General features: G+C 44.2%; 1 protein-coding gene across 1 annotated transcript in view; it reads left to right on the top strand.

Annotated features, from left to right (window-relative positions):
• Window positions 1–24242, top strand: part of LAMA3 (laminin subunit alpha 3) — a 190903-nt gene that overhangs the window by 43031 nt on the left and 123630 nt on the right. Inside the window, exons 5-10 of the mRNA XM_074944500.1 lie at window positions 102–272; window positions 3729–3826; window positions 10484–10599; window positions 19047–19165; window positions 21307–21397; window positions 22696–22827. Coding sequence (XP_074800601.1) covers window positions 102–272; window positions 3729–3826; window positions 10484–10599; window positions 19047–19165; window positions 21307–21397; window positions 22696–22827 — 727 coding nt within the window. The remainder of the gene's footprint in view (window positions 1–101; window positions 273–3728; window positions 3827–10483; window positions 10600–19046; window positions 19166–21306; window positions 21398–22695; window positions 22828–24242) is intronic.

Below are 24242 nucleotides of genomic sequence, written 5' to 3'. Positions count from 1 at the left end.
AGTTTTGGATGTTTATATTATCGAAACCTATGGATGGCTCCCCACTGCTGATGTTAACTGTTTGCTATGTTTTGACAAAAAGATCTTTGCTCTTTTATTAGATTGTGGTATCCTTGGTAAATGGTCGTCCAGGAGTAAAAAACTTCACTCACTCTCCCATACTTAGGGAATTTACCAAGGCAACAAACATCCGTTTGCGTTTCCTCAGAACCAATACCCTTCTTGGACACTTGATAGCCAAAGCTCAACGGGACCCCACTGTAACCCGCAGAGTAAGTAACTTTTTTCATAAATGGATGTTCAACAGTTGCCCTTCATTCCATTACAGTGAATGGAATGACACAAATGTCTTTAGTCTGCAAAACCACAACAAAAAATGGGTATGGTCCTGATGATCCCCTCCAGCTCCACTTGCAGAGGGAAGCTAGTTGGGACAGATCAGAGTTGTGTAGAGGGGAGTGTGATGCTCTCAGGGCACCCAGAACTGTAAGCCATTGTGTTACCTCTCTGCGTTAGCAAAAGAGCTGTGCTGGAGCTTAAACTGTGTGACAGCTCCCTGCCATGCCAATCTGTTGGCCTTGCTAGCAAACCCCTTGAGTCTCTGTCAGTCTAAATCTTGCCTTGCAGGTAACATCCAGTGAACCCCAGTTCCTGAGTTCCCCAGAGACATCTTTCTGCAGTGTCCAGTCGCTCTCAGTGGACACTCACAGAAATTAACCAAGTTCCCTGTCTTCAAAGAGAGGCAGAATATACAACAGCCTGTTAGTTCAGCTGGGGATGCATGCCTTAACTTTAATATAACAGCACTGAGATGGTTTATATTAAAAACTAAGAATAAGTTTATTAACCAAGAGAGATTTATGTGATACTAAGCAAGAGAAAAAGAGAAAGGTATGCTTTAAAACAAAAGAAAAACACTTTCTAGTGCCAGAAATTGAATTCTAGCAAACGATACCTTTGCCCAAAACAGTTTTTCAGGGATAGCTCAGTGGTTTGAGCATTGGCCTCCTAAATCTAGGGTTGTGAGTTCAATCCCTGAGGGGGCCATTTAGGGATCTGGGGCAAAAATTGGGGATTGGTCCTGCTTTGAGCAGGGGGTTGGACTAGATGACCTCCTGAGGTTCCTTCCAACCCTGATATTCTATGATCACATGACCAGCAACTCCAGCTCTTTAGGAGGATCCATCTTTCACATAATCAGAAGGTCCTATTCCCTTTGTCCCCTAAGAGATGGATAACGAAATGTTTCATGAAAGATGGGTCACAGCCAACTTTGCTGCAAAGCGCTGCAAGGATTTTGGATGAACAATATTGTACAAGACATAATTAACTAGATACACTCATGTCAAATCTCTGGAATGCATGATATGATTTTATTTCATATGTAACCATTTGTTTCCAGTACTTCTGCTTCCTATTATTTGAATCTCTCTTTGTTAAATGAACTTAATTTCACTATAAACATATCTAAATGCTGTGTGTTAGCAGAGCTGTGATCCAAGGTGAAACTGGTAAGGTGGGGTATACTGCTTCTGTGGAAGCAGCCAATCTGTGAATACTGTGACTGTCCAGTGGACCAGGGGCTGGAGGCCGAGGGAGATGCTTGGATTGAGGGTTGGGGTGTGCCAATTGCAGGCCTGTAGGCTGACAGGGAGTCCTGCAAGGTCTAGGGGGAAGTGTTTGCATTGCCCATGGCTGGGAGCTGACCCATGGCAGACACAGACAAGGTTTCCTCACACTAAGAGAAGACGGTAGCAAAGTGTGTCTCAACCCTGGGTACCCCTGGGAAGTGCCACAGCTTAGAAGTCTGCTGCCCATTCTGTGGGGAAATAAGAGAGGGGCAGACTCTTTGATGGAATAATCCATAAGAATCTCTATTCATTGGAATTTGTAGAGTTTCTTGACCCAGTGTGGTTATTTACCTATCAATTATACTGCAACAGAACCCAAAGGCTCCAGTCAGTGCCATTTGGCTAAGGACTGTACAAATACATATAGGTCTCCTCAACAAAAAAATACTTACCCATTCCAGTTGCTTGGCAGCATACATTATGTAAGACTTAAGTGCAACTGTAGGATTTTATTTAAGATATTACTTACAGGCTAAAATAAATGCAGTACTTGTTATGCTGCTTGCCAAACACTATAACTTCAGCCTAAGGAACTCTTCCTGATGTAATCAAATAGTCTAATTTGATGGTGAGAGGACATATGGGAGGGGTATATAAGATAATGTGTTTCATTAACTTGCTGACAGGGAGAGTGTCAAGACTTTTCATATCAGATGCCCTTGAAAACTAGCAGTAGTTCAGCATTCTAGGAGAGAGTCATTGTGTTAAACCTATTGTATAAACAAAACCAAACCAGCCCATCCCCTTCCCTCTGTACAAAGAATTGCCATACTTCCTCAATTTATGCATTGACTTCATAAGGTTGAAAATTATCTGCAGCACAAGCAATGTGGTATCTGAATTCTGACAATTTGGGCATAATACTGTTAATCCAGTGTAATGCCACAAAGTAGGAAGAAACCAGAGACTGAGTTACAAGTAATCATTATGGAGCTAACACACGATGAGATACTGCCAGAGAAAGTGTCAGGGACCATTTTAATTTTGACCAAGACACTGAAAGCATGGGGAGGGTGTGTGTGTGTGTGAAGAATAATAATAAACCACATTAGATGTGATTAGATGTGAATGTGTATATCCAAATAGAACTATTCCAGGAAGTAAAAATATGGCCTGGATTCTCTGGTCTACTAACGCCAATTTATTGCACCTATGTGGCAAAAAGTAGCCTGCAAGCAGCCAGAGAGGGGCAATGGAGGAGTACCCCATGCAGGGAGCTCTCTGTCAGCCATCTCCCCTCTCCTGGCGTAAGGAGAGGCAGAGGACATCTCGGGGTGAGGTGGACTAGAGGAGAGGACATAGCGGAGGATAGCTCAGCTGTGCCTGGCATAAACTAGAGCTGCCCCTTTAACGTGCACTGGGGCCAGGCAGCTGAGGATCAGGGAGCTGCAACAGGCTCCTTGCAGCCTTCCCTTGCCGCTGAGCATAGTGAAGAATCTACTCTTAAGTTTCTTAAATGTACTCAGAAGTTACTATAAATAGTGGTATTTACACTGTCAGTCCAAATGACTAAATCGTTATCTGCCACAGCCTGAATGACTGCAGGGAGTGGTGGTGAGATATGAAGCTTTTCAACTCTAGGTCACTAGTTCAAATCTAGGTCATGTCAGTCATAATTGCAAGCGAGCAGGTGGGCTCAGTTCAGTTCCTAGAGTTCCCTTGGCATGATCCTAGCTCACCATCACAACTGGCGCCATTGTTGGCAGTTACACAGCAGAACGGTCATCAACTTATTGGGAATGGAGATTGAACTATTACTTCCAGGGGCTGTAGTTCTAGAATCGGCCAGGACGCTTTATAAAGACAGCATGGGGAATGGTGAAATACCACTGTCTGTGCGGTATCTATTCAGTGGGTAACACTGAGCTAGTGTGAAATGGCTTTGATTAATGAATCTGGGCCTGATCTGCAACATGGATGTCAGTAGGAGTTTGGCTGTTGACTTCAGGAAAGCTGGATCAGGCCCTTTATGGATATGTTTGTTTAATATTCTGATAAGCAAGATTTAATGAGATAGTAATGATTTTCTGATGTTACTATGGCTGCTATCCTACAGGCAAAGGAAAGATGTACACATAACTCTTGATTTTTTTACAGTATTACTACAGCATAAAGGACATCAGTATTGGTGGACGATGTGTTTGCAATGGTCATGCTGAAGTCTGTAATGCAAAAAGTACTGAAAACCTGTACCAGTAAGTAAACTGAGCAGCATGCTAATTTCACAGACTATAAACCAATGCACAGGTATTTTCAAATTACGATTTTTAATGATAAAATAAGGATGTCTTATAGTTTTCTTTATAATGTTTTTAAAGTGAGAGTGTGGTAAGGCATACATGAAGATATGCTGAGAGGTATTCTGTGTTGATTAAGTTTAACAATGAAAGAGTGTGCATTAGGTCTTTTTAAAATTAAAATGCGGCTTTGCTAGACTCAATAGTGTGTTAAGCTGGTATTTCCCAAAAGGTGGGTCTCCACCTACCTGTGGATTGTGGAAAGATTCTAGATCTAAGGTCATGGGGCCGCAGGCAAATAAACATTCTCCTGGGCTGCTGTGGAGGGCAGGCCCAGGGTGTGGAGGGTAGTGGAGAGTGAGCCCACCCTGCACTTATCCTGTGGCAGCGGTTCCTATTCCATGGGGCTGGGCCCGGTTCCATGCTCCACGTGTTGAGATTTGGTGTGTGGGATTGCAGTGCCACTCAGGTTTTGCCCAGTTGCCCCTCCATCATGACGGAGGGGTGACCAGGCCAAACCTGAGTGGTATTGTGACTTCATGCACCAAGTCACAACACAAGAGGAGAGAGTTGGGCCCAGCCGCATGAGACAGGAGCCACCACTGTGTGAGGAGTGCAGGGTGGGCTCATAGAATCATAGAGTATCAGGGTTGGAAGGGACCTCAGGAGGTCATCTAGTCCAATCCCCTGCTCAAAGCAGGGCCAATCCCCAACTAAATCACTCACCAGCCGCCTCATCCCTTTCTTCTCCCTCTGCCCCCCGCCCTTCTCTCTGGCTCAGGATTAGTGGGGGTGGAGATTGTGCTAAGGCAGAAGGTGTATATATGTAAACGGTGGGTCACAAAAAAAAATACAAAATGCAGTTGAACATAGGAACATAACTTCAGTTGATGGGTCACCTTAGTGAAAAGTTTGGGAACTGCTGTGTTAAACTCACCTCTTTTGGATACTGAGAACCTGGTGTGAGATCACCAATTTATTTCACATAAGCCATCAAACAGCTACATATAATACTTAGTCCTGCCATGAGGCAGGGGACCAGACTAGATGACCTCTCAAGGTCCCTTCCAGTCTTATGATTCTATAATGGGCCAGCATCTTAGTGGAATTACTCCAGCTTTACAGCAGAATAACTGAGATAAGATTCAGACACCAGGACTTTTGGACATTATGTTGAAAGATCCCAACAAGAAAGTAAATGCACTAGATTCTGTTACTAATCCCCTTGACCATCTATATGATGCCTTTTCTGACTAGAATTGGTGACTATAGTAATATCAAGGAAAAAGCACAACGTTCTGTAGCAAGGGAAAAAACAATTCCATATATATATATATTAATTATGTGTAGATACCACTAAGTCAGTGGTTCTCAACTCTGGTCCACCGCTTGTTCAGGGAAAGTCCCTGGCGCGCCGGGCTGGTTTGTTTATCTGCCGCATCCACAGGTTCGGCCAATTGCGGCTCCCACTGGCCGCGGTTCGCCGCTTCAGGCCAATGGGGGCTGCGGGAAGGGCGGCCAGCATGTCCCTTGGCCCACGCCGCTTTCTGCAGCCCCCATTGGCCTGGAGCGGCAAACCGGCCCGGTAAACAAACCGGCCCAGCCCGCCAGGGGCTTTCCCTGAACAAGCGGTGGACCAGAGTTGAGAACCACTACCTTAAGTATTCCATAAGTGTCTTCATTATTGTCACAGACTTTGAAGTAAGTGGAGACTCCGCTGGTTGGAAGGCATGAGATGCGATGTCCTGAGGTTGGGGGTTCCACGACCACCACTCCCAAGAGAAAGAGGCGGGTGGTGGTGGTCGGGGACTCTCTCCTCCGGGGGACTGAGTCATCTATCTGCCGCCCTGACCGGGAAAACCGAGAAGTCTGCTGCTTGCCAGGGGCTAAGATTCGCGATGTGACGGAGAGACTGCCGAGACTCATCAAGCCCTCGGATCGCTACCCCTTCCTGCTTCTCCACGTGGGCACCAATGATACTGCCAAGAATGACCTTGAGCGGATCACTGTGGACTACGTGGCCCTGGGAAGAAGGATAAAGGAGTTTGAGGCGCAAGTGGTGTTCTCGTCCATCCTCCCCGTGGAAGGAAAAGGCCTGGGTAGGGACCGTCGAATCGTGGAAGTCAATGAATGGCTACGCAGGTGGTGTCGGAGAGAAGGCTTTGGATTTTTTGACCATGGGATGGTGTTCCATGAAGGAGGAGTGCTGGGCAGAGACGGGCTCCACCTTACGAAGAGAGGGAAGAGCATCTTTGCGAGCAGGCTGGCTAACCTAGTGAGGAGGGCTTTAAACTAGGTTCACCGGGGGAAGGAGACCAAAGCCCTGAGGTAAGTGGGAAAGCGGGATACCGGGAGGAAACACAGGCAGGAACGTCTGTGAGGGGAGGGCTCCTGCCTCATACTGAGAAGGAGGGGTGATCAGCAGGTTATCTCAAGTGCTTATATACGAATGCACAAAGCCTTGGAAACAAGCAGGGAGAACTGGAGGTCCTGGTGATGTCAAGGAATTATGACGTGATTGGAATAACAGAGACTTGGTGGGATAACTCACATGACTGGAGTACTGTCATGGATGGTTATAAACTGTTCAGGAAGGACAGGCAGGGCAGAAAAGGTGGGGGAGTAGCACTGTATGTAAGGGAGCAGTATGAATGCTCAGAGCTCCGGTACGAAACTGCAGAAAAACCTGAGTGTCTATGGATTAGGTTTAGAAGTGTGAGCAACAAGAGTGATGTAGTGGTGGGAGTCTGCTATAGACCACCGGACCAGGGGGATGAGGTGGATGAGGCTTTCTTCCAGCAACTCGCAGAAGCTACTACATCGCACGCCCTGGTTCTCGTGGGTGACTTTAATTTTCCTGATATCTGCTGGGAGAGCAATACAGCGGTGCATAGACAATCCAGGAAGTTTTTGGAAAGCGTAGGGGACAATTTCCTGGTGCAAGTGCTAGAGGAGCCAACTAGGGGGGGAGCTTTTCTTGACCTGCTGCTCACAAACCGGGAAGAATTAGTGGGGGAAGCAAAAGTGGATGGGAATCTGGGGGGCAGTGACCATGAGTTGGTCGAGTTCAGGATCCTGACGCAGGGAAGAAAGGTTCGCACCAGGATACGGACCCTGGACTTCAGGAAAGCAGACTTCGACTCCCTTAGGGAACGGATGGGTAGGATCCCCTGGGGGACTAACATGAAGGGGAAAGGAGTCCAGGAGAGCTGGCTGTATTTCAAGGAATCCCTGTTGAGGTTACAGGGACAAACCATCCCGATGAGTCGAAAGAATAGTAAATATGGCAGGCGACCAGCTTGGCTTAACGGTGAAATCCTAGCGGATCTTAAACATAACAAAGAAACTTACAAGAAGTGGAAGGTTGGACATATGACCAGGGAAGAGTATAAAAATATTGCTCGGGCATGTAGGAATGAAATCAGGAGGGCCAAATCGCACCTGGAGCTGCAGCTAGCAAGAGATGTCAAGTGTAACAAGAAGGGTTTCTTCAGGTATGTTGGCAACAAGAAGAAAGCCAAGGAAAGTGTGGGCCCCTTACTGAATGAGGGAGGCAACCTAGTGACAGAGGATGTGGAAAAAGCTAATGTACTCAATGCTTTTTTTGCCTCTGTCTTCACGAACAAGGTCAGCTCCCAGACTGCTGCGCTGGGCATCACAACATGGGGAGTAGATGGCCAGCCCTCAGTGGAGAAAGAGGTGGTTAGGGACTATTTAGAAAAGCTGGACGTGCACAAGTCCATGGGGCCGGACGAGTTGCACCCGAGAGTGCTAAAGGAATTGGCGGATGTGATTGCAGAGCCATTGGCCATTATCTTTGAAAACTCGTGGCGAACGGGGGAAGTCCCGGATGACTGGAAAAAGGCTAATGTAGTGCCAATCTTTAAAAAAGGGAAGAAGGAGGATCCTGGGAACTACAGGCCAGTCAGCCTCACCTCAGTCCCCGAAAAAATCATAGAGCAGGTCCTCAAGGAATCAATCCTGAAGCACTTAGACGAGAGGAAAGTGATCAGGAACAGTCAGCATGGATTCACCAAGGGTAGGTCATGCCTGACTAATCTAATCGCCTTCTATGATGAGATTACTGATTCTGTGGATGAAGGGAAAGCAGTGGATGTATTGTTTCTTGACTTTAGCAAAGCTTTTGACACGGTCTCCCACAGTATTCTTGTCAGCAAGTTAAAGAAGTATGGGCTGGATGAATGCACTATAAGGTGGGTAGAAAGTTGGCTAGATTGTCGGGCTCAACGGGTAGTGATCAATGGCTCCATGTCTAGTTGGCAGCCGGTGTCAAGTGGAGTGCCCCAGGGGTCGGTCCTGGGGCCGGTTTTGTTCAATATCTTCATAAATGATCTGGAGGATGGTGTGGATTGCACTCTCAGCAAATTTGCGGATGATACTAAACTGGGAGGAATGGTAGATACGCTGGAGGGCAGGGATAGGATACAGAGGGACCTAGACAAATTGGAGGATTGGGCCAAAAGAAACCTGATGAGGTTCAATAAGGATAAGTGCAGGGTCCTGCACTTAGGACGGAAGAACCCAATGCACCGCTACAGACTAGGGACCGAATGGCTAGGCAGCAGTTCTGCGGAAAAGGACCTAGGGGTTACAGTGGACGAGAAGCTGGATATGAGTCAGCAGTGTGCCCTTGTTGCCAAGAAGGCCAATGGCATTTTGGGATGTATAAGTAGGGGCATAGCGAGCAGATCGAGGGACGTGATCGTTCCCCTCTATTTGACATTGGTGAGGCCTCATCTGGAGTACTGTGTCCAGTTTTGGGCCCCACACTACAAGAAGGATGTGGATAAATTGGAGCGAGTCCAGCGAAGGGCAACAAAAATGATTAGGGGTCTGGAACACATGACTTATGAGGAGAGGCTGAGGGAACTGGGAATGTTTAGTCTACGGAAGAGAAGAATGAGGGGGGATTTGATAGCTGCTTTCAACTACCTGAGAGGTGGTTCCAGAGAGGATGGTTCTAGACTATTCTCAGTGGTAGAAGAGGACAGGACAAGGAGTAATGGTCTCAAGTTGCAGTGGGGGAGGTTTAGGTTGGATATTAGGAAAAACTTTTTCACTAGGAGGGTGGTGAAACACTGGAATGCATTACCTAGGGAGGTGGTAGAATCTCCTTCCTTGGAAGTTTTTAAGGTCAGGCTTGACAAAGCCCTGGCTGGGATGATTTGATTGGGGATTGGTCCTGCTTTGAGCAGGGGGTTGGACTAGATGACCTCCTGAGGTCCCTTCCAACCCTGATATTCTATGATTCTATGTTACAGGACTGAGCCCTTAGATAGGCACTTTGATTAAGTCAAAATAAATACAAAATTTTTCCTTTGGGAGGATGACTGTTAATTTTTATACTTTGGGTTATTTCTGATGATCTAATAGTCCTTAGTTTGCATTATTTTTATGAATAAGTTGATGTTATGCTCTTAGATATGTGAAATGGTGCACTGTACTCACCGCTGGGGTGGCACCCTCTTCTGGCAATTCTGGGGATTAGCTCTGCCCAATTCAGGCCCCCTTTCTTCTCTTCCATCATTGCAGCTCTCCTCTTGTGGTACGGCTTCTTCGTGACTCAGCCCTCCAGCCAGGTCATACTGATTTCTCCTTCTAGGGGAGTCTTTCAAAGTCTCTCTGCTCAAGGAGCATCAGGCAGTCATCTCACTTGCAGCCCTGACTATGTTACTCCCACAGTGACTGAAGTAGTCTTCCCGTTCAGTGCACCAAGCAGTACCAGGAACCCGGGCCTGCCCTCTACTCTGGGTTCCAGTCCATGGCCCTATCGTGAGCAGTTAAGGTCCGGGTGTTCAGCAACCCTACTGCTCTCTTCCCTGGACTACTTCCTCCCGTGCTTCTTTAAGCTTCTCCTTCACCAACCTTCTTAGTCAGACCCCTCTTTCTTAGGCCTACTAGGTAAACCCTTCCTTATGGGTTTCTGTCTCCCCTTCCTTCTCCCTTACCTCAGGGATAGAAACTGCAGCTGATGCCTGGCTTTATAGAAGCCCCATATGTTCCTTCACAGGTGAGCTTCCTTCTAATTAGCACCCTCCACACAGCTAACATCTCCCCTATTTTCAGTTTAATTGACTGATTGGGCTCACCTGGCCTAATTCAACTCTCTCAGAGCCGGTGTGGGAAGGTCACCCCATCATAGTAGGTTATAAAGCTCTAATAATTTTTTTAAGAAAACGTAATGAAAAATTGAGTCCAGAGTGTAACGGTAACAAACATTTTGATATAGTGTAGGACAGCAAGCTTGAGCCTTGGATCAAGAGCTAAAATAAGATATATTTGCAACTATGGCATATCATCCTGGGTTAATATCTTCTCAGGATATGGTTTCTTAAGCCATTGTTTATTTAATCCAATTACAAATGACCTCTATAAATCATTTGTGCTAAAAAGCACAAAATGGTGTGAGTGAGATACTCTATTGTGAGGAATGCTAGGATGGTTGTGAAAGGGTTTAGTGTTACATTGTGTCCCCTTTACACTTGGTCTTGCCATTTTCACGTTAGAAGTAAATTTTGGATTGTGGTAAAATAAGAAAAATATATATAGTTTTAAATCCTATTTCAATTAAACGAGAATCTTTTCAATATCCAGGTTTCAGTGTGAATGTCAGCATAACACTTGTGGGGAAACCTGTGATCGCTGCTGCCCTGGATATAATCAGAAACAATGGCAACCTGCAACTGCCAACAACGCAAATGAGTGTGAATGTGAGTAGCATGAAAATATGCTAATTTAAAGGTGACAATTCATACAGATTTTGATGTACAAATGGGAGGTACCTCCAGCACATACATGTTCATGCAAAATAGCAGAGCTGTGTTGACTGGCTGCAAAGCCCCCAGCAGAACAGAGATTGCAGGTGCCTGGCACTGCCTCAAACCTTCCCATTCTTTCACACCTCCCCTTTAGCTGGATTGCCCAGAATCTTGCACCCCTGGAGGAATATGGCTGAATCCATTTACATATTTATTATCATTTTTCTAAATTGTGCCCAGCAGGGCTTTGAATCCAACCCCTAGATTTTGAGCACTGGTGATGTGGGGGTGGTTAGAGGAGAAGGAAACTTCCATAGAACTACCTTGCCTGATACAATAAGCCTAATTTTGGTGAACCCCAAGTTCATTTAGTGGAACACTGAAATATTCATAACAGTGCATTTAGATCCGTATTCCTTTTATATTTAGTGAGGAAACATTATATTGAGTTGGAAAGCGAATCAGAGTTATTTACTGTACATGGATTTGTGACGTAGCCCAGTTGAAAAATTTTTCTTGTAAACCAGGTACTTTAGAAGGAAAACCCTCTTTTGGGGAAGAGGTGTGCTTTCTTATTTTAAGAGTGTCAGCACACAGTCTAGTCTCTTCAAAAGATTCTTGGATCTTCAATCTGCTCACTCTGAACAAAACTACATAGATGGGAGTGAAGAGTTGTTCTCTTCAGAGCAACACCAGTCACCCTTTCTAGTAACCTGGTCTCTTGACATATGCCTCTGGTAAATGGATTCAGATATTCTGTCTTCTTTTCCTTGAGCTCCTATGGGGGAGCTCCTTTGCAGCCAAGCTTCGCTCATTTCAGACAAACATTTCATTCTTTTGTTAAGAAAACTGGGACATGGGGAACCATGACCACTAGGGCCCTTTTCTGGGTCTTGAAGAGGCTGTGCTGTTGGCCATAGACTCTGTGTAACCATGTGGCATGAAAACTGTAGCTAAGGTGATTATAGCATTTGCTCTCTTTGTGTATTCCCCTCTTTTGAACACACACAGGATTCTCTTCTCCCATATCATCTTGGCAGGCCAAAAGGCAGATGTTGTGACTTCTACTTGACACATCTACTTGACAAGTTACAACTTGATGTGTATTTATATCATTGAAGAAGTGGGAAATAAGAAGTGGTTTTATTTTAATCAAAGTTCAGAGGTGATCTGCCAAAATTGTGATAGTAAAAATGGCAGACAAAAAAAAGTAGAAGCAGTAGATAGAAACTAGGCATGTTATGACTTGGTCAATGAATACATTATAATTCATAAGGTTCTGAGCCAAAAATGTTTAACATCTACTGCTAACTGAAAAAGGGATCCTTTTAGCCTGAAAGTGTGTGTGTGTTTTAAGTTATTCACTGAGGATAGTACTCACTAGCTGAAGACAGCCTTCATTTACAGCCTGTAGGTCAGGAGTTTAGAGCAACCTTGCAAGTCTTCACAAAATCTCTGTATCCCTTGTAGGAACTCCCAACTCTCCTACAGAAAAATCAATGGGAGACTGGGAGACCTGCCAAACCTGCAAATTTTTGTATCCGTCCACAATATTGTACTTTTCAGCAAATAATCAAAGCTTCAAGAAATTGTATTGTGATGTGTGAAGGGTATTTATCTACCTGCTGGTAAAAGTGCCATTACTTGGATCAAAGCAGGTAACTTGACCTTATAGTAAGAGACATAGTAGAGGGCTCAGGATTCCAGTAGCCTTTGGCCATTAATGACATTGAGGGTTTTTTTGACACTTTCCTTTCCCTTCCTGCTTTTTCTAAGAGCAGGGGAACCAAAGGTAGCCCAGCCATTTTGGCAGCTTTTGGCCCAGCTATTTCCCTCTGAATCTTGTTTAGTTTTCTTGAAGAACTTCATGTATGGACTGGAAAATGAGCTACAAAGGCTCTTCGGGCACAGCTTGTAAATCAGATCTGAGCCCATAAGCTCAGGCTCTGGTTCCTGTCAGCACAACAAAAAGTGGCCCATGACTTTACTCATCCAGGTTGTTTCACAGCAGGGATGTCACACTCTAGAAGGGAAAGGGTTCCCTCTCCAGAGACCCTTTAGCAGGGCCGTCCCTAGATATTCTGGGGCCCTACGCAGACCGCCCCCCGCAGGGGGTGTGTGTGGGGCCCCAGACCTCTGTGGGGGGGGGAGTGGAGGGGCGGGGCTGGCTTGGGAGGTACGGGGGAACCACCCCCCAGCACTCACCGGCTGCGCAGCTAGGGCCGGTTTGCTGCACTTCTCACTGCCGGTGAGTGCAGGCCCGGCCCTGCTGCAGAGCTCAGGGGAGTGGGGGCAGGGCTGGGGTGGAGCAGGGGTGGGAAGGGAGGGGCAGGAGCACGAAGAGGCGGGGCAGGGGCTGGAGCAGCATGCACCTGCGCAGGGCACCAGGGAATTTGGTGCCCTAAATCTCCTGGTGCTCAACGCAGCTGCGAACTTTGCAAATGGGTAAGGATGGCCCTGCCCTTTAGATATGAGGAATAAGAGGAATATCAGGTTATGGAGGATTATCTAGAGAATCCACTTCTTTAACTATACAAACAGATAGCAAGACTGGGTAAGGAAGAATGCATTGTTCTTGGGATGGACTCCTTTTAATAGGATTATTACTGTAACTCTTTCTGAGACACAAAGCAAATCTGGGCAGGCCTAGGGTCCTTAGCCCTTGTTTCTAGGGTTTTCCTTGCAAGGAACCCTCTTTGTCGCTAAGACTGTTGTGGGGTTGCCCTTCTGCCTAGTTGCCAGGCTAGAGGAAAGGAGACTTCCCCCACTAAGTCTGATGCAGAACCATTGGAATCCTCTAGGAAGATTTCCTTGGAATATTCTTATTTAAGCAGGTCACTGATCCCTTAATATTCAAATGAAAGTGGAAAAGGAGGAAGCCAATATCTTCTTCATCTTCTTGAGTTATTTAAATTGGAGAGGGTTTTCCTGTCTTCCTCTTCAGTGAAAAAGATGAAGAGATTCAAGTAGGCAGTATTTAATTTGTGCTAGGACTTGCCAGGACTGAGCCCTGCACCTCTAGGCTTGGTAGGTCATAGCCTCTGGGCTTGCTGCATCAGTTATGAATATAAAAAACTTGCTTGAGCCCCAGCACCTTTTTCATTACAAATTAAGCACTGTCGGTAAGCTAAGTAAAGGTAAGGGTAAGGCGCTCAAGTAATACAAAGGCACAGGCTAGCCTCTGGTTTGTTACATCTGTTTGCTATTCTGGTTAGTCACTACTCTGAATTATGTTACAACTCTGGATGTCTGGAAACTGGAGAAAGGAGAGCACAAGCTTTTAGATGGTTTGAGGGAATGAAGATAAGAGATTACGATAGACTGATATTGTGCCTGATGGACAGTTTGGGAGGTGCTACTCATTAGTTTGCACTGGGGTAACAGGGCAAGAGAAAAGAATTAGATAAGGAATTCTATCCACCCACCATCCTTTACTCAAGACATATTTGCAGAAACTGTTCCAAGTGTTGAGCTATTTTCAGATTAACCCTCACCTTTCAACCAAGGCAAGAACTTTAGGTCAGTACTGGGACTTAGACTACTTCTAGAAAAAGGCTATGACAAAGTAATGAAGGCTGTTGCTGGATTTAGACCTACCAGCTTGATATAAATGGACCTGTAATATTTTTCAGACTACAAAGAGGCTGATATTCACAAAAGGCTACAGTACATTACCTGATGTACCTCATATTTTTTTTCCAGTGTGTGAACAATACTCCTAGGTCAGGGAGCTATCCATTGGGCTAATGTTTATGTTGCATATGCTGACAGAATATGTAGTCTAGTGGGCCTTGAGAAGTGTTCTTTGATCGTATGTTGTTCACTGCATGGAAAATTACTTCAGTCAGGAAGGGGTCAAAAGTTAGGACACAATCTCTAGAGTTGGACAAGATTCAGAACTGGTGTGAGTACAACTGCATTACCTTTATTTGGCCCAATAAATAAATAAAAATAAAAAAACCCTACCAACCAAACAGAATAAAAACACATCATAGCTGAGATTCTAAACCCATATAAACTAGGAAACTGAGTTACTTACCACAGTCACCCCACCCCTAATGCTTGGTGAAGTAATTGTGTCTGTTGTTATATGATCACCTAGAGCAGGGGCTGGCAACCTTTCAGAAGTGGTGTGCCGAGTCTTCATTTATTCACCCTAATTTAAATTTTGGCGTGCCGGTAATACATTTTAACATTTTTAGAAGGTCTCTTTCTATAAGTCTTTAATATATAACTAAACTATTGTTGTATGTAAAGTAAATAAGGTTTTTAAAATATTTAAGAAGCTTCATTTAAAATTAAATTAAAATGCAGAGCCCCCCGGACTGGTGGCCAGCACCTGGGTAGTGTGAGTGCCACTGAAAATCAGCTCGCGTCCGCCTTCGGCATGTGTGCCATAGGTTGCCTACCCCTGACCTAGAGCCTACTACTTTGTCAGTTGGAGTTTTGCCATAGATGGGAGCAGGATCAAATCCATAATACTAGAAAATGTGACAGACTTTTTGATTTGAACATATCTCTGCAGTGAATAGTCCTCTGGTAATAGACTAGTTGTGTCTGCTGGCATCACTACAATTAGGGCTCTGTGAGTTCCTCCATATAAGCCTTCAGAGTAGCAGCCATGTTAGTTTGTATTCGCAAAAAGAAAAGGAGTACTTGTGGCACCTTAGAGACTAACAAATTCATTTGAGGATAAGCTTTCGTGAGCTACAGCATCTGATGAAGTGACCTGTAGCTTACAAAAGCTTATGCTCAAATAAATTTGTTAGTCTCTAAGGTGCCACCAGTACTCCTTTTCTTTTTGCATATAAGTCTTGTTATGCATACACAATTGTTCTTCTGACTGAAGATTTAGCCCACAAGCCCCAGCCCAGATGTGAATATTTTTGTAAGTTAAAAAAATAGAATAATATTTGCCTATTTTTTATTTTGAAAAATACCCCACCCAGATTAGGTGATCCGGTCAAGAAACATCCCTATAACTTATTTTAGCCTCAAATATATAGTTCTTTGTTGAGTAACTGCACATGTCCATTCCACTATAGGTGTATGTGCGTGCCTTGTGCACAGGTCTCGGAGACTTTTCCCTTAGCAGTACCCTTTGGGGCAGCATGAGCACCATCTTGTGCCACTGCACACAAGTATAAAGGGCCATGCTGCTCCCGACTGCCCTCTGGTCCTTCCTACCACCAGCGACAGTTGTTGCTGGAGCTGTGATCTTTGTTTCTTCATATCTTCCCTTCCTTAGCGTAAATAGTAGCTGGAGCATTAGTTTTTAGTCTTGTATATAGTATATCTGTAAATAGTTACTTATAGGGTTAAGTTTAGAATACCGTCTTACAGGGTTACTGGTGCCAGGTTGGGTACTGGGATTGGTACCGAACTGGTGCCCCATTCTCCTGGATTCAAGGCCTTTCGTTCATGTAGTCAGGTCTATGCCGTTAACTGACCCACTCCCAAGCTGCCTCAAGTGTCTGGGACAGGTGCATGTAAGTGACAAGTGTCACATCTGTAGACGGATCGAACCCCATTCAAAAAAGGACAGGGCTGGCAGACTCAAGTACCTGCACTTCACCCTGGAATCCTTCTGCTCTGAACAGGTAGCGAGCACGTCTGAGTCTGTTAGGAGTGCTCCTCCTGTTCTGGCAGAGTCCTAAGGCAGATCTGCATCCCCGGTGCCTAGGGAGACACTGCGTAGGTCTCCTAGGGACTTGGTACCAGGACCCTCTGAGAGGAAATTGCCGAATGTTTGCAAGGACTTGGAGGGGAGCTCAAAAAAGTCACAACCCCAGGAGCAGTTTGTGAGTGAGGAGGTATTGCTGACTCTGGAATGCAGGAAGGGTCCGTTGAGACCAATCCCTGAAAGATCGGTGCACCTCTTGGTACCGCAGACTCAGGAGCCCTTTCTGATGTCACTGACAAGTTGCATAACTTGTCAGTACTGGCTTCTCTCACGATTCAAAAGCCTTGCAACAGCACCGTTTTTGGAACTACACGCTCCTATAGTCCTGGCTTCAGCTCCAGAGCACTGCTCGGTACTGACCATTTCTATACTTGTGATATCCCTATGGAGAACTGTGTCTGGGCAAGCCAGTGATGATTTCTCCAATACCCCCTTCTCCAGCCTTGGAACCTCTCTCCCCACCTGAGGATACCCAGCAGCCCCAGTGGGGTGCCTGCCCACTGTGGTACCATCCACCGACTCAACATTCTATGACTAAGTGGCCTACACAGGGCTGGGCCCCACCTCTGTACCAGTGGTCCTTTTGAACCCCTTGAGACTTCCCTCCATGTTTCAGAAACTCTCTGCTCCCTTTCTGCACTTCTTCATCAGCTAGGCACAGCTCAGGAGCATCTGCAGGCAGGTCTCCATTTTCCTTCCGCTGGAATTAGGATTGGTACCGAGCAGGCAGAGCCATGTGCCCAGGACTCCACTGTAGAAGAATTGGAGGAGGGACCTCCTCAGCAACCTTTAGCCTCTTCTTCTTTGTCACCTGATGAGGCAGTAGTGGCTGAATCTACCTCTCCCCTCCACCCGCACAATGATTTTAGAGCTCATCAAGACTTGTTGAGGAAGGTGGCTGCAGCTCTGGATATCCAGCCAGAAGAGGTACAAGATCACACAGGCTTGTGGACATTTTAGCATCTGCAGGACCCTTCTCTCCCTATTAATGAGGCTATCCTGGAGCCCGGAATCAAGGTTTTATGGCAGACTCCTTCTTTTCTGCCCCCCTCCCCCACTGCCAAAAGAGCGGAGAAGAGATATGTCCCATCACAGGAATTTGAACACTTTTAAAACCATCCTCTGCCAGGCTCCCTGGTGGTTCCAGCTGCAAACAAAAAGGAGAGGCAAGGACACCAGGCCTCTACTCTGAAGGGAAAGAAAGCAAAAAACCCTAGATCTGTTTGGCAGGAAACTTTATTCCACAGAAGGTTTACAGCTCAGAATCATGAACCAGCAAGCTCTGCTGGGTCAATGTGATTGCAACTTGTGGGATAAGATCCTAAAGTTCCACCTGCTTGTGGATAATTGTTCAATTTGTTCAACCCCCCGTCCATCAGGTTTCTAAAAGATTTGTTCAGATTGTACCCTTGCGTTCATAGTCTGGTCCACAGTGGAGTGTATATTTGGTGCCAACAAAGTTGATGGGTCCCCACTTTGAGCCACGAGCATCTTGTTCTCTGTTTCGCTTGTCAATGAAAGTAATTTTCCTGGTTGCTATAACCTCTGCCAGGAGAGTAGGGGAACTGCAAGCTTTGGTATCAAAGCCCCCCATACAATTTTTTTTAGGGACAAGGTTTTCTTTTGGCCTCACCCTAAATTCTTGTCTAAAGTGGTTTCTGAATTTCACATGAATCAAGCAATTTATTTACCAACATTCTTTCCAAAGCCCCATTCAAGCAAAGAGGAGGAAAAGCTCCATACACTAGATGTTACTAGAGCTTTGGCTTTTTACCTGGAGGAGAGTAGAACATTCAGGTCTTCCTCTGAACTCTTTGTCACCTTTTCATTCCAAGCAAAGGGCCACCCAGAGAATCTCTACCTGGATTTCTGGCTGTATTTGTTTATGCTACCGATTGGCCGATGTTGCACCTCTGAAGAAAGTGATGGCTGACTTGATGCAGTTGCAGGCGGCTTCTGTGGCTTTTCTGGCTAGGCTTCCCATTCTGGATATTTGTAGGGTGGCAACTTGGTCATCGCTCCATATGTTTGCCTCTCATATGCTATCTCTCATCAATCCAGAGAAGATGCACGATTCAGACTAGTTGTCCTTCAGTCCTTGTTCAAGTAGACTCTGAGCCCACCACTGAGTTCGAACTGCTTGTGAGTCATCTGTAATGGAATGGAAATGTGCAGTCACTCAAAGAAGAAAAAACGATTACCTACCTTTCCGAACTGTTGTTCTTCAAGATGTGTTGCACGTGTCCTTTCCACGACCCGCCTCTTTTCTCTCTCTATCAGAGTCTTTCTAGTAGGAAGAAACTGAGGGGGGTCAGGCAGTGCTGCCCTTGTATCTGTGTGCAGTAGCACGGGACACCAGAGGGCGCTCACACTGCCCCCAAAGGTACTGCTAAGGGAAAAAAATCTCTGACAGCTGTGCACAAGGTACACACAAACACCTACAGTGGAATGGGCATGCGCAACACATCCTGAAGAACAGTTACAGAAAGGTAGTTAACTTTTTTTTTTTTTGAGGGGGGCACAGCCTCTCTCTCTGGCAAGCCTGGTAGCACATGCTGTCTTATGTTTAGAGATGATCTCAAGTTGGCTTTAGTGTGAAAGGCTCTTGGCTGATTTAAAAAAAATGTATACAAATTTGAGCATCTTTTTTTGTTTATAATAGGTTACTGAATTACAGCATAATAATGAAAACTGACTTGTAATATTACTTCCTCAGCCTGCAACTGTCATGGACATGCTACTGATTGCTACTATGATTCTGATGTTGATCGACGCAAAGGAAGCTTAAACGTCCGTGGGTGGTATGAAGGTGGAGGGGTCTGCATTGATTGCCAGGTAATAAGGTGCTTTGATCTCATAGGTTATGCATGAATGTGACTTGGAAAGTGTATCTAGAAGACTTACTTTTCTCAGGCTGACATTTTTGAGATGGCCATTTTGAATAGTACCATTACAATGACATAATCGCTCATGCTCCAGCCAGGAAGAAAAGTCACTGAAAGTAATTCATATTCTGTGAGGCCAGAAAAGGGATCACCTAATTACAACGATCACACTTTTAAAGAGAACCCACTGTTGTAGTTCCCTACTTCAGTGGTTACAGCAGATTGGATGAAGAGGGGATCTCTCACTGCACCATCCAAGGAGGAGAGGGAGTTGTGTGGGAGCAGTGCTCCTCCAAGCAAGGGAGAGGAGAGGGAAGGAGCTCTCCCTTTGCTATAGTTGAAGAGGGAAAGCTGGGTCTCCCCCAGTTCCCTTTACTATAATGCCTGCATTCTTTTAAAAAGGGTTAGAGACAGACACCATGAAGTCCACTAGAGACTTTGCTATTGCCAATCTATTTTATGTGGAAGGCACTCAGATATTATAGTGATGAAGAATGGTAAAAAACCCTAAGATAGATGGATAGATAATGACCCCTGCTTCCAACCAAGGCCTGTTCCCTCTCTCATCCCACTGTTGTTTTCCTCATTCAAGCCATTGGAACTTGTTTACTAATTTATAAATCACACCTGCTTGGACCAAAATACAGTCACACAATTTAAGAACAACAATGACACAGAATCAAGAAAATGATGCACGCTGTACATGTAAGAAGTATAGTTGTGCTGTCAAAAATTAAGGAAGAAGGAAAGGAAGTGTGCAGTGCAACTATAGTTTGAGTATTTTTTTCCATCTTATTGCTAAAATAAAATCAGCTATTGCCCAAAAGGCAATCAGAAGTAAATAAAAGTTCTTTTTATTAAAGAGAGGAAGAAGAGATCTTTGTCTTTCACTTAACATTTCTATGTAGGGCTTTGTTCAACCAGTGCTATAAGATTTGTCATATTGGTGCTTCCTGTTAGCTCTTTATTCGTGAAAGATCATGTTTCCTAAATTGCTCCCAGTATATAAAAGAGCAAACCTGACCTAAATCCATGAGGCCTGCAACTGATAATTGTCTGTAATTTGATTTTGTGGAAATTAAATTGCATTAAATGAATTAACCATGAAATCTAATTATAACATTTTCTTCATAAATAAGGCACATGGATTTTACTTTACTTTTTCCATTTGTGTCATGGAAAAAAGTGTTGGAAATGCATGCCTGAATGAAGAACTAATAGAACCTGATGCATGACACATATAGTTAGATCCTGTTTCTTTCAGGTCTGACAACAGTGCCCCATATATTCTGTATTATATATCTGCGTCCGACAATATATTGCTGTTACATAGATTTAGCTAACGAGAGAGAACTGTGCTTTCCATTTCCCCTTTACATAAACCCCTATGTTGCTTTGAAAGGGAAAAGAGACAGAGATACCCTGAAGTCCACTAGGGACTTTACCCTATGACACAAGAAATTTGTTGTAATTCAAATTCATGAACAGTATGTTTTCTGTGAGTGTAAGACACGTTAAGATGTTTAAAAAGCTGTCTCCTCTACTTACAGAAACTTTATTTTGTGCTTTTAATTTTATTTCTAGACTGATAGTTTTGCTTTCATTTGAAGTTTCTAATCTTAGTTGGAGAGTAATTTAGTCACAAAAATGTATCTTTCAATATGGAAACAGCATGATGCTGTTGTAGTCAAACTATATATGTATGTATGTGTGTAATGATAAAAAGGCAAAATGAAAAGAAAGTTAAAGAAATATCTGGTAATAGTATAAAAATGACAGTGCTTTTCCCCTGATTTAAATGAGCAGAAGGTTGATTTAGGGACTTTGTGCAATGTTTAAAATGTACTAATTGTTAAAAATTCCATGTGTTTATTACCCTGATTCATAATATCATGCAAAGATCAGAGAGGTAAAGAACAAGAATAAAATGCACTCTTTATTGCAGTCTTGTTAGATTTCTTCTCATACGGATCCTGACTGTACATAATAGGAACCTAAATTACAATCTTTCAGTCCTGTATTTGCTTATGTATCCTTCTGCTTGTTTTTCCTTTCTCATCTTATATTTTTCTCTTACTTCATTCTGCATAGCATAACACAGCTGGAATTAACTGTGAACAATGTGCAAAGGGGTACTATCGTCCTTACGGCATTCCAGTGGGAGCTGCTGACGGCTGTATACGTAAGTCTCTCTCTGTTTGGTTATATCTCACACTGGTATTTCCTATCAATCAGGGCAAGGGCTTTGTTATTTGGGATAAAATTTTTTGAAGTGCCTAAGTGATTAAGTCCCATTGACTTTTAGTGAGACTCCTACTGTGAGGCAGTTGCAGTAGTTCAAAGACAAAGGCATGGACGAAGATTTCTGCACAGGTGGAGGAGAGGCAGTGGCATGCAAACACCAATGTTGTCTGGAGGTGATGATAGGAAGATATGCAGAAAAATACAGCTCTGAGTTAAGGGATTTGTAAATAATAATACTTACCTATCTCCCAGGGTTAATTAATTTATTCAGCACTTTGAAGATGTGAAGTAATATGTAATTGTTAATTTGTAGCATTATTTAAATAATGATTAATTCACAAGTACAATTGAAACTTCTATAGTGTGACAAAGATCCTCCTCTGCCTTGGTGGGTTCTGCGCTTTCTGGCGGATTTGCTCGCCTCAGAGGTTCACGGCAGTCCTCAGTTTGGCTCCTTTTGTTAGTGGCACAAACCTGCCATTCACTCAGCTAACCTCATCACTGGCCAGCCTGGGGAAAAGGAGGAGAACAATCCCCGCAGTTTCTGCTGGCCCACCTAATGGGTCGGGGGACAGGCCAGAGACCTTCCCCTCTGGTGGGACCCACAGGTCAACTCCTCTTATATCAAATAGGGAGTTGGGGGGAACCTGGACCCACCCTCTACTCTGGGTTTCAGCTCAGGGCTCTGTGGATTGCAGCTGTCTACTGTGTCTCCTGTAACAGCTGTGCGACAGCTACAACTCCCTGGGCTACTTCCCCATGGCCTCCTCCCAACACCTTCTTTGTCCTCACCACAGGACCTTCCTGATGTCTGATAACGCTAGTACTTCTCAGTCCTCCAGCAGTACACCTACTCACTGCTCAGCTTCTTGCACGCCACTTGCTCCCAGCTCCTCACATGCATCTCACTAACTGAAGTGAGGTCCTTTTTAAAACCAGGTGCCCTGATTAGTCTGCCTGTCCTTATTGATTCTGGTAGCTTCTTAATTGGCTCCAGGTGTCCTAATTAGCCTGCCTTAATTGGTTCCAGCAACTTCCTGATTGTTCTGCAACAGTCCATTATCTTATTCAGGGGAAAGGGACCTGCTTAATCTGGGGCTAATATATCTAACTTCTGTCACTCTCCTGTAGCCATCTGGCCTGACCCTGTCACAATAGTTACAATGTTATGTTTCTTTGCCAAAGCAACAAATCGGTTAATTTGAAGAAAGTGTTTAACTGTTGTTATTTATTTAGCCTGCAGTTGTAATCAGGAGCATTCAGATGGTTGTGAGGAAGGATCTGGTCGCTGTCATTGTAAGGTGAATTTCCATGGCGAAAACTGTGAACAATGTGCTGAAGGATACTATAGTTTCCCATTCTGTGTCCGTAAGTATTGAAGTGAGACGTATCTCTGTTTCACAGGCTTCTAGTCATTTTAATAAGCATCTATATTATAAGTCATTATACATTACACTGCACATATATAAAACAGTCATCATTTCATACTCTCAAATATATACAGACTTTAATAAATTATCACAATACCCAGGTGAGACAAATAAGTATTATTATCCCTGTTGTACACAATGGATAAGAACAGAAGTTAAGCTAGAAATCAGAGATTTAGCTACATTCCCAGATTTTGACATTCATTTAAGATACTTTTGAAGTGGATAGAGCCCAAGTCTTGAAGCCAGGAAATTCATGAGTTCTAATATCAGCTCTGCCATGGAGAAATTGCAAGGTCTTGAGGAAGTCATTTAACTGTGGTTGAGTTTCTCTAGCTATAAAATGGGGATTTTAACTCACCTGAATTGGTACCGGAAGTAGAACATGACTCTTGTAAGAGAAAGGGGACAGCTTGCCAGGCATTCTCCTTGAGAACCCCATAGTTTTAACCCTTCCCCCCCATAGTCCAAAATAGCCTTAGTTTGTTAACTTTCTAGGGATTCTGCAGGGCCTGCATATTGGGAAGGCTCTAGTGGGAAATTGTGAAGATCTTAAATATATCTTTTCCTGCTAGGTTTTTGCTGATACACTGATTAATAGTTAAAGGATGGGTTACAGGAGTGGTTTATGTCATACCTGTATATTTAAGAATTGTCAGAAGGTGATTGGAGCAAGGTTGTGTGTATAGTGAAAATAAAATAAATACATTAATTAAAAATGATGTGGCATGGAAGCATCCGAGTATGTAGAATTTGCCCCTATTCAAAATTGCAGCTAAACTGTGTCTAGATACATTGTTTAAAAAAAAATAGGCTGTTACTTTAAAGTGGAGTGTTTACTGTTGAAATAAAGAAGAGCAGTGCACCCCAAAAGCCTCTCTCAAGAACAAATTAAATATAATCCAGAAAAAAGTAACAGCACCAGAATTGTGTTTACTGTATAAAAAAGCAATGGCACTAGGAGCGGATTTCAAAAAAGTTGACCCACTGGAAATGTTTCTAGCCCAAAGGAGAATTGTGTTTCTGGTGGGTGATTACATATTGCCCTGGATCAGCAACTTTGGGCTTGGTTCACCACTGTGATATTCCAGGTTATGTTGTAAAACTGGACCTATGTGCACAATCCAGTAGAAAGAGAAATGTCAGAAATTGAATGCTGGTGCAGGCCAATTTCTGCAACGCAGTATATCTTCCCAATACAATGCAACTTAGATTATCCAAAGCTCACTTTGTAGGGTCATGTGTCCTGATTTAAGGGGCGCTCATCTCTGGGGCATCTCTGAGTGGCTGGGTGGGGTACCATAGTCCTTTTCTTGCCTTTAGTGCCCCCTGCAGCCTGTTGGACAACCTTGG

Source organism: Natator depressus, chromosome 2 (genome assembly GCF_965152275.1).
Source record: "Natator depressus isolate rNatDep1 chromosome 2, rNatDep2.hap1, whole genome shotgun sequence".
Taxonomy (NCBI): Eukaryota; Metazoa; Chordata; order Testudines; family Cheloniidae; genus Natator; species Natator depressus.
Note: the sequence above shows the minus strand (reverse complement) of the source record. Positions and strands in the feature narration are given on the sequence as shown.